The sequence below is a fragment of the Haliotis cracherodii genome, unplaced genomic scaffold (assembly GCF_022045235.1).
Source record: "Haliotis cracherodii isolate W230 unplaced genomic scaffold, xgHalCrac1.p SCAF_19, whole genome shotgun sequence".
NCBI classification, from domain to species: Eukaryota; Metazoa; Mollusca; class Gastropoda; order Lepetellida; family Haliotidae; genus Haliotis; species Haliotis cracherodii.
This window is the reverse complement of record NW_027266274.1, coordinates 17,905,618-17,917,202: the sequence shown is the minus strand read 5'-3', so window position 1 is coordinate 17,917,202 and position 11,585 is coordinate 17,905,618. Positions and strand designations below refer to the sequence as shown.

General features: G+C 40.6%; 1 protein-coding gene across 1 annotated transcript in view; it reads right to left on the bottom strand.

Moving 5' to 3' along the window:
* Window positions 1-6,057: 6,057 nt before the first annotated feature.
* The window catches only part of LOC139466820 (doublecortin domain-containing protein 1-like), a 61,940-nt gene continuing 56,412 nt past the window's right edge, over window positions 6,058-11,585 (bottom strand). The window contains exons 38-41 of the mRNA XM_071248518.1: window positions 11,374-11,460; window positions 9,659-9,808; window positions 8,828-9,013; window positions 6,058-8,343 (exon numbers count right to left, since the gene is read on the bottom strand). Of these exons, the coding sequence (XP_071104619.1) occupies window positions 8,290-8,343; window positions 8,828-9,013; window positions 9,659-9,808; window positions 11,374-11,460 (477 nt within the window). The 3' untranslated portion in view covers window positions 6,058-8,289. The remainder of the gene's footprint in view (window positions 8,344-8,827; window positions 9,014-9,658; window positions 9,809-11,373; window positions 11,461-11,585) is intronic.

The following is an 11,585-nucleotide window of genomic DNA, read 5'->3' as shown; positions in this document are numbered from 1 at the left end:
GCCAGTCCAAAATATGATGATAATGATGGTGATGATTGAAAACAGCCATTGCACTGTTGAAAAATACTTGTTACATTCCATCTATCCAATTTGTCATATATCATTCATATGTTGATGTTGTCCTAGTATGTCCGTACATTAAATAGTGTGCCTTACCATGTCGGTATCCATGTTAACTGTTATGTCGATATCAATGTTATCGCTTATTATCACTGTTATTTCTCACAAGTTGCTGAAGTATGTGAAATAAATCTGTAAACAATATCCTCATGATTTTCTTGCTGTTTTTGTAACAAACCTGCAATGACATGAGCTCATGGTGTCTCCTCAGGTAAGTGACTTTGTTCAAAATATGTCTCTGTTCCTGAGGGAGACAGGTCGTCACTGTCACATGCTTGTCTCCCCCTGAGGATTCTGGGTGAGATAGGTCCCCCTGAGGATTCTTGGTCAGAATAGAACGTCACCATCACATGCTTGTCTCCCCTTGTGGATTCTGGGTCAGATAGGTCTTCACTATCACATGCTTGTCTTCCCCTGAGGATTCTGGGTCAGATAGGTCTTCACTATCACATGCTTGTCTCCCCCTGAGGATTCTGGGTCAGATAGGTCTTCACCATCACATGCTTGTCTCCCCCTGAGGTTCCTTGGTCAGATAGGTCTTCACTATCACATGCTTGTCTTCCCCTGAGGATTCTGGGTCAGATAGGTCTTCACCATCACATGCTTGTCTCCCCTGAGGATTCTGGGTCAGATAGGTCTTCACCATCACATGCTTGTCTCCCCCTGAGGATTCTGGGTCAGATAGGTCTTCACCATCACATGCTTGTCTTCCCCTGAGGATTCTGGGTCAGATAGGTCTTCACTATCACATGCTTGTCTCCCCTTGTGGATTCTGGGTCAGATAGGTCTTCACCATCACATGCTTGTCTTCCCCTGAGGATTCTGGGTCAGAATAGAACGTCACTATCACATTACTCAGATCGGCAATAATTATGTGCTCTGCAAATGAGGTCTAGGTGATGTGCATATGGATTTTAAAACCTACTTAATAAACTTTTTAAAAAAGTTACATGGATATTTGAAAGACTTATTCTAACAACCATGAATGAAGCAGTTCAGTTTCAGAGAATACAGAGCTGTTGGTATTCTCGGTTGGAACTGGTCGTAAGCAATACGGGGTATATGCTTGCTGCTTCAGTGTGGGTTCTTGAATCTGTTGCCTCATAGAGTGTTTGTTTGTTTGTTTGTTATTTAACACCGCACTCAGCAATATTCAAGCTATATGACGTCAGTCTGTAAATAATCAAGTCCAGTGAAAATCCAGTGAATGACTTCATGATCATTGATTCTTTGCATTTGGGATACAATGACATGCATCAACCAAGTCAGCAATTCTGACCACCCGATCGCCTCTTATGACAAGCATAGTCACTTTTTATGTCAAGCATGGGTTTCGGAGGACCTATTCTACCCTGGATCTTCACGGGTATCACAGAGTGAATGAGTGTGTGTTTGGTTTAACACCTCTAAGAACAGCCTTCAGTTGTTTTATATGACGATGTGTCAGCTTGTGTAAGGCACTGGAATGTTGGTGACTTATGAAGGAACACAATCAGGCCAAGGAACTCATCTCTGCACAAGGAACTGACGACTCTGAAAGTTGGCCCATCAATGCAATAGGGCTGGCACGAATCCAAATTTACTACCCAGGTACCCACCCCGCTATTACCCGACCCTACCTGGGTTAACACAGTAGGTCTCTAAAGTTGGGTACAAAATGTCTGATTGGGAATAGTTTGACTGTAGCCTTGGCAAAATGTATTTTAATACACGTATAAAACGGTATGGTCATACATGCACTGAAGTTGTTTTTTTTGTTCAAACATAAAAGTAAGAAGAAATGGGTACATAGTCAGAAAGAAATGGGTACATTAGTGACATGTGTAACCATGGAGTTCTAGATAATTTTTGTCATAAAACAATGTATCAGGTGACCAACCACAGGTCCGGGTTGTCCTGTGGGTACCCGGGTCCTGCTCAGTACCCACCCGACCCGAGTTCCCGAGTAACCCGTCCCAGCCCTACAATGCACCAATATTTTGTTTAGATATATAGGCTGAAATATCAATGTGCTATTACAACCTTCGACCAGCAGATCCCTGCAATACCGTTACCTCTGCCAGGTAATGTCTGGGCCTTAGACCAATGTACGGTTCATGCCCTGTTCTCTCCCTCCAATTCTTTGCTTTGCTTGCATGCTCCAGATCTTACACCTCCTTCCACACAACAACCCTTCCCATATTTCTGACACACAACATCCCTTCCCATACTTCTTTCCACACAACAACCCTTCCCATATTTCTGACACACAACATCCCTTCCCATACTTCTTTCCACACAACAACCCTTCCCATATTTCTTTCCACACAACAACCCTTCCCATATTTCTTTCCACACAAAATCCCTTCACATATTTCTGACACACAACATCCCTTCACATATTTCTGACACACAACATCCCTTCACATATTTCTGACACACAACATCCCTTCACATATTTCTGACACAACATCCCTTCACATATTTCTTTCCACACAACATCCCTTCACATATTTCTGACACACAATATCCCTTCCCATATTTCTTTCCACACAACAACCCTTCCCATATTTCTTTCCACACAACAACCCTTCCCATATTTCTTTCCACACAACATCCCTTTACATATTTCTGACACACAACATCCCTTCCCATATTTCTGACACACAACATCCCTTCCCATATTTCTTTCCACACAACATCCCTTCACATATTTCTGACACACAACAACCCTTCCCATATTTCTGACACACAACAAACCTTCCCATATTTCTTTCCACACAACCCTTCCCATATTTCTGACACACAACAACTCTTCACATATTTCTTTCCACACAACATCCCTTCCCATATTTCTGACACACAACAACCCTTCCCATATTTCTGACACACAACAACCCTTCCCATATTTCTTTCCACACAACATCCCTTCCCATATTTCTTTCCACACAACAACCCTTCACATGTTTCTGACACACAACAACCCTTCACATATTTCTTTCCACACAACATCCCTTCCCATATTTCTGACACACAACAACCCTTCCCATATTTTTTCCACACAACATCCCTTCCCATATTTCTGACACATCCCTTCCCATATTTCTGACACACAACATCCCTTCCCATATTTCTGACACACAACAACTCTTCACATATTTCTTTCCACACAACATCCCTTCCCATATTTCTGACACACAACATCCCTTCCCATATTTCTGACACACAACAACCCTCCACATATTTCTGACACACAACAACTCTTCACATATTTCTTTCCACACAACATCCCTCCCATATTTCTGACACACAACAACCCTTCCCATATTTCTGACACACAACAACCCTTCACATATTTCTTTCCACACAACATCCCTTCCCATATTTCTGACACACAACATCCCTTCCCATATTTCTGACACACAACAACCCTTCCCATATTTCTGACACACAACAACCCTTCCAATATTTCTTTCCACACAACATCCCTTCAAATATTTCTGACACACAACAACCCTTCCCATATTTCTGACACACAACAACCCTTCACATATTTCTGACACACAACATCCCTTCCCATATTTCTGACACACAACATCCCTTCACATACTTCTGACACACAACATCCCTTCCCATATATCTGACACACAACATCCCTTCCCATATTTCTGACACACAACAACCCTTCCAATATTTTTTTCCACACAACATCCCTTCCCATATTTCTGACACATCCCTTCCCATATTTCTGACACACAACATCCCTTCCCATATTTCTGACACACAACAACCCTTCCCATATTTCTGACACACAACATCCCTTCACATATTTCTGACACACAACATCCCTTCCCATATTTCTGACACACAACAACCCTTCACATATTTCTGACACACAACAACCCTTCCAATATTTCTTTCCACACAACATCCCTTCACATATTTCTGACACACAACATCCCTTCCCATATTTCTTTCCACACAACAACCCTCCACATATTTCTGACACACAACAACCCTTCACATATTTCTTTCCACACAACAACCCTTCCCATATTCCTGACACACAACAAACCTTCCCATATTTCTTTCCACACAACAACCCTTCCCATATTTCTGACACACAACAACTCTTCACATATTTCTTTCCACACAACATCCCTTCCCATATTTCTGACACATCCCTTTCCATATTTCTGACACACAACATCCCTTCCCATATTTCTGACACACAACATCCCTTCCCATATTTCTGACACACAACATCCCTTCCCATATTTCTGACACACAACAACCCTTCCCATATTTCTGACACACAACAACCCTTCCCATATTTCTGACACACAACATCCCTTCCCATATTTCTGACACACAACAACCCTTCCCATATTTCTGACACACAACAACCCTTCCCATATTTCTGACACACAACAACCCTTCCAATATTTCTGACACACAACAACCCTTCCCATATTTCTTTCCACAGAACAACCCTTCCCATATTTCTTTCCACACAACAACCCTTCCCATATTTCTTTCCACACAACAACCCTTCCCATATTTCTTTCCTCAAAACAACCCTTCCCATATTTCTTTCCACACAACAACCCTTCCCATATTTCTTTCCACACAACATCCCTTCCCATATTTCTGACACACAACCCTTCCCATATTTCTGACACACAACAACCCTTCCCATATTTCTGACACACAACAACCCTTCCTATATTTCTGACACACAACAACCCTTCCCATAATTCTTTCCACACAACATCCCTTCACATATTTCTGACACACAACATCCCTTCCCATATTTCTGACACACAACAACCCTTCCCATATTTCTGACACACAACATCCCTTCCCATATTTCTGACACACAACATCCCTTCCCATAATTCTTTTCACACAACATCCCTTCACATATTTCTGACACACAACATCCCTTCACATATTTCTGACACACAACATCCCTTCCCATAATTCTTTCCACACAACATCCCTTCCCATATTTCTGACACACAACATCCCTTCACATACTTCTTTCCACACAACCCTTCACATATTTCTGACACACAACATCCCTTCACATATTTCTGACACACAACAACCCTTCCCATAATTCTTTCCACACAACATCCCTTCACATATTTCTGACACACAACATCCCTTCCAATATTTCTTTCCACACAACAACCCTTCCCATAATTCTTTCCACACAACATCCCTTCCCATATTTCTGACACACAACAACCCTTCCCATATTTCTGACACACAACAACCCTTCAAATATTTCTGACACACAACAACCCTTCCCATATTTCTGACACACAACAACCCTTCCCATATTTCTGACACACAACAACCCTTCAAATATTTCTGACACACAACAACCCTTCCCATATTTCTGACACACAACAACCCTTCCAATATTTCTGACACACAACATCCCTTCCCATATTTCTGACACACAACAACCCTTCCCATATTTCTTTCCACACAACAACCCTTCACATATTTCTGACACACAACATCCCTTCACATATTTCTGACACACAACAACCCTTCACATATTTCTTTCCACACAACAACCCTTCAAATATTTCTGACACACAACAATCCTTCAAATATTTCTGACACACAACAACCCTTCACATATTTCTGACACACAACATCCCTTCCCATATTTCTGACACACAACAACCCTTCACATATTTCTGACACACAACAACCCTTCAAATATTTCTGACACACAACAACCCTTCCCATATTTCTGACACACAACAACCCTTCCCATATTTCTGACACACAACATCCCTTCCCATATTTCTGACACACAACAACCCTTCCCATATTTCTGACACATCCCTTCCCATATTTCTGACACACAACAACCCTTCACATATTTCTGACACACAACAAATCACTAATGACGGATATAATGCTATTTAGGTTTTATTCAGCAAGTTTATTTTTTGAAACAAGCTCCTTAGAATACGATTTTTGTACAATAATGTTTGCAAGTAACATCATCAATATTTCTCTATAAAAATATGGTACACACTAAGCAAAAACAGTAACAAAATCCTATTCTATCTGACGGTAAAAACTCTTGTCATGTATACGGTAAACACTTGTAAAATGATTCATAATTAATTAGAAAGTATGTTAGTCTGCTACAGAGATGATTATGTATACTATCAATGTCATTTCATAAATATATATATAGCAGATAAACATGCAGTAAACAGGATCATATCACAGACAAACACAACCAATAACTTGGACGGAATTGGACAGAGGATTAAAACAATTTCTGTCACACAGATCTTCTCGTAAGTAAAACAAACAAATTTGACGACATAAATTAAATAAAATGATAAAATATCATATATCGGTCACAATGTTTCCGGTTGGTACTTTAAAATGGTGTTCACGTGGAACCTGTGGTGTTAACATAGACCGTGTGATGTTCACATTGACCTTGTGGTGTTAACATAGACCCTGTGATGTTCACATGGACCTTGTGGTGTTAACATAGACCCTGTGATGTTCACATGGACCTTGTGGTGTTAACATAGACCGTGTGATGTTCACATGGACCTTGTGGTGTTAACATAGACCGTGTGATGTTCACATGGACCTTGTGGTGTTAACATAGACCCTGTGATGTTCACATTGACCTTGTGGTGTTAACATAGACCCTGTGATGTTCACATGGACCTTGTGGTGTTAACATAGACCCTGTGATGTTCACATGGACCTTGTGGTGTTAACATAGACCCTGTGATGTTCACATGGACCTTGTGGTGTTAACATAGACCGTGTGATGTTCACATGGACCTTGTGGTGTCAACATAGACCGTGTGATGTTCACATGGACCTTGTGGTGTTAACATAGACCCTGTGATGTTCACATTGACCTTGTGGTGTTAACATAGACCCTGTGATGTTCACATGGACCTTGTGGTGTTAACATAGACCGTGTGATGTTCACATGGACCTTGTGGTGTTGACATAGACCGTGTGATGTTCACATGGACCTTGTGGTGTTAACATAGACCGTGTGATGTTCACATGGACCTTGTGGTGTCAACATAGACCCTGTGATGTTCACATGGACCTTGTGGTGTTAACATAGACTGTGTGATGTTCACATGGACCTTGTGGTGTTAACATAGACCGCGTGATGTTCACATGGACCTTGTGGTGTTAACATAGACCGTGTGATGTTCACATGGACCTTGTGTTCGTAGACACACTGTGTGCATGCCAAGTAAAGCACAACCAGCAATGAAGACAAATACATCGTCTACAGACCAAGAAGTACCAGTCAAACATGTTATTTGTAACTGTCCTTCAGAAAGCTTCAGCAACTTACAGCTGTATATCATCAGTTACAACCTAATGAGGCATGAGATATTTAATGGCCACACATACAGATCTGGGTACATTGACTAGAAAGCGCTGGGTATATCCTGAAACTGCCCACCAGCCACTCCACTAGTGTGAGACAGATAAAGCAAAGGTCAAGGTCACGGCAAGAAACTCCCAAGTAAGGGAAATTAAACTTTACAAGCAGATCTCTTGGTGCCGGTACACACGCCATATCAAGAAAATAACTTTTGAGCAATTAGGAACTAGGGATCCCTGACCCCAGGATACCAAGTTCATGGTTTCACCTTCATTCCATCCCCAAGTTGATTCTCCTGAATATATACACCTAGTCAGAGTATCTTGTGGCAGGGAGTGCTCACTCCAGCTGAGATCATTCTATGTCACAATCACAGACAGATGTCCCCACAATGCCCTGGTATTCTGATTAATATTCTGCAACTATCTACCACACTGATACCGGGCTTGTTTTGAATAACTACATACTGATCAAAATTGGGCTCAAAGTTTTGAAAGTTGCATATTTTAACAACTGCAGATGAAAACAACCCCACACAGGACTCTATAACATTGCCATAGTTAAACCTATTGATGCCATGTCTTATTAAAGCTAAGCCCTACATAACATTCTGCATTATATACACATCGATCTAGCATAGACTGTAGCACCTCCAGCCAATCTCTGGAATCAATGTACTGTGCTGTTGCTGTTGCTGTTGTTGTTGCTGCTGCTGCTGCTGCTGCAAGAAGGCTTGTGAGTCCTACTCCATCCCTGGCTCCATGGACTGTCCCGCCCTACTTGGGAGCTTCTAAAGGTAAGGCCAGCTCTGGAGGACCAAACGGATCCACCTGAAGATGAAGCATACCTTGTAGTGATGAAGAAGTGGATGCAGAATCAGCTGACTCAGCATTTACAGATTATGAAAAGATTTTAATTTAACACTGCAAGGTCGTCTGGCCCACATGTTACACATATCACCAAGTGGAATTATAGCACACACACATGCAGATCCACCATAGGTCATTACATGAGACGACAACTGGTCATTCACAGAATTTCTTATGTGTACGTTCCATTTTACCATCTCCTTGAACCCATGACTTGGCCACTATACATCAACACTGGGGTAGTTTTCATGTGAACAAATGTTAAATGCATTCCTTGGTCCAATATTGTAATCTGAAAGTTTGATAGGGTCTCCAGTGCTACAATGTGGTAATATATATACCACAAACAACCGAACCCCACAAGAAATCAAGAATCTTGAAAAGCAAATATGTAAAGTTAATTTATTTCAAAGAAAGATCAAATGTCAATTATCAGGAAGCTTACATCCACTTTAGGATTCCCCTTAGCGTCAACTCTAACATCCGTGGCCGACGGCCCATACTCTCGTCGTGCTCGACCCCAGCTGGCCTTGACCTCCACATCCAACATCTGCACTCGGGGCTTCTTGAAGGCCTTCCCTGTGGAGACACACAGCAACTGGTCCCGCTCGATGTCCTCGAATGTCTCAATCTGCAAAAAAACACAAAAACATCCCATTTATTTGACAGTAGCTATAACTAAATATTGTGTGTCACAGCTATATCACAGCTGTCAATGTATCCTTTTAATACAAAGTGTGGGTCATATCTGTCAATGTTTGTTATCGACAGACCAGATGGCGAATATGGAGCGTATATCTACTGACCAGCTGGTGTATGTGGAGTGTATAACTACTGACCAGCTGGTGTATATGGAGTGTATATCTACTGACCAGCTGGTGTATATGGAGAGTATATCTTCTGACCAGCTGGTGTATATGGAGAGTATATCTACTGACCAGCTGGTGTATATGGAGTGTATATCTACTGACCAGCTGGTGTATATGGAGCGTATATCTACTGACCAGCTGGTGTATATGGAGTATCTATCTACTGACCAGCTGGTGTTTATGGAGTGTCTATCTACTGACCAGCTGCGTAGTGTATATGGAGAGAATATCTACTGACCAGCTGGTGTATATGGAGAGTATATCTACTGACCAGCTGGTGTACATGAAGTGTCTATCTACTGACCATCTGCATAGTGTATATGGAGAGTATATCTACTGACCAGCTGGTGTATATGGAGAGTATATCTACTGACCAGCTGGTGTATATGAAGTGTCTATCTACTGACCAGCTTTCCATCGGATGTGAAGAACATCTGGGCCTTCCTCCAGAGCGTCAGCTTGTGGGTGGAAGACTCTAGAAGCTGATCCAGCGTCTCCCCCCAGACGTACAACGCCCTCTCCAGGCTCTCACCGTTAGGGTACACCTGCACTCGTTTCTACAAAGAAACTAGAATCTTTATACTACTGGTTCATGTCTTATAACCTTCCTGATGGGACACAATGTAGCTTTGTTTACCATTAGGCTCTGAATAATAAATACCTTATTGATGAGCTGCAGATAGTACTTTGGGAAGACCATACACATCTGATTAACAGTGTAAGACTACTGGGAAAGGGAGACAACTGGGAAAGGGAGACAACCCTTTGTCTTTACTTTCCACGATAAAGTATGTATTTCTTTATTTTACTCAACTGCCAATAATTGTAAAAGATTATCTTAAACATTCATTATGTTCATGTTTTTCAATTATTTTTGGTAGGTGACTAGATTCTCCTATTTTCAACATTACATTCCTTTACATAGTCATAAGACAAGCTCCCAAGTTCATTTAATGATCTTAAAATTTCACACTATTTCAACATTTTGGTTATTAAAAGTCCATCGTTCGTGTTTTTTCCAAATTCCATATTTTTCTAAATACCACTACGATGCAGATTTTGGGGCACCAATACATTTGATCAACTTGAAAAAATGCAGAATTATGCATGTAAAAGATTTCTTGGTTTACCGTCACAAACTCCAAATGCTATGGCTGTGAGAGACAGTGGCAGATACCCCTTATATGTTGATTCATTTGTGCAATGTAGAAATTATTGGCTTAGATTAATACACATGTCAGATGACATAATACCAAAAAAGTTGTATAATATATAAAAACACTTAGATGAATGTGACAGGAGAAACTGGGTAACAAATATTAGAGAATCTTTAAGTTTGATAGGTCTTGAGAAGTCTGGTTCTCTCAAGGAGTTGGAAATAGTGATTATTTAAAAAGTATGATTAAACTTAGATTAGGAGATATTTCTTTTCAAGAGTGGCAAGGAAAATTAAGAGAAAGTACAAGATTCGATAGTTACAGTAAATACAAATTTTCATTAAATGCTGAACCATATGTGTATTGCAAAAATTATTTAATGCATAGAAGATACTTAGCTCTTTTAAGAACTGGAGGTGCAAAAGTCTACATAAATGTTGGAAGATGGAAAAATGTTGAAAAGAATCTGTCAGAATTGTAATTTAAATGTGTCAGGGGTGAATTCCACATAATAATGAAATGCCCATGTTTTAATGATTTGAGAAAACTTTTTGTACCAACGAAATACTTAAGCAAATGCACATCCAAATGTTTTGTTAATTTAATGAATGATTATGATCCAGCTATAGTTGAAAACTTGTTAAAATTCTGTAAAGCTTCACTTGTAAGGAGAGAATGTTATCATTAATTACTGTACACTCTGTTATCATTGAATATATAAGTATGATAAACCGCCATCACCTTTGTAGTATAATTTGTATTTTGTATACTTTGTATACTTTGTATATGGGCCTGAGGTCCCAAGCACAAATAAAGATTGATTGATTAATTATTTTGTATTTTCACTTTTAATCCCACCATACCATTATGAAAAGTAAGTCTGTAAGCTATGAAATAAAACAATTGCCTGACTACGTGGCGAGTCACTGGTTATATGATGTCCCTGCCAGTGTTGTTGGACTCACCATGTTTGGCTGGTGGTACAGCTTCCCCTTCAGGTTGACGCTGGCCAGTCCCAGTCTCTGGTTGGCCTTGATCTCTCCCAGGTGGGTCTGCAGGTATACAGTGTCACAGTTAGGTACACACTCTCACACAACAAACAGTGTCACACAACAAACAGTGTCACACTAAGGTACACACTCTCACACGACAAACAGTGTCACACTTAGGTAAACAA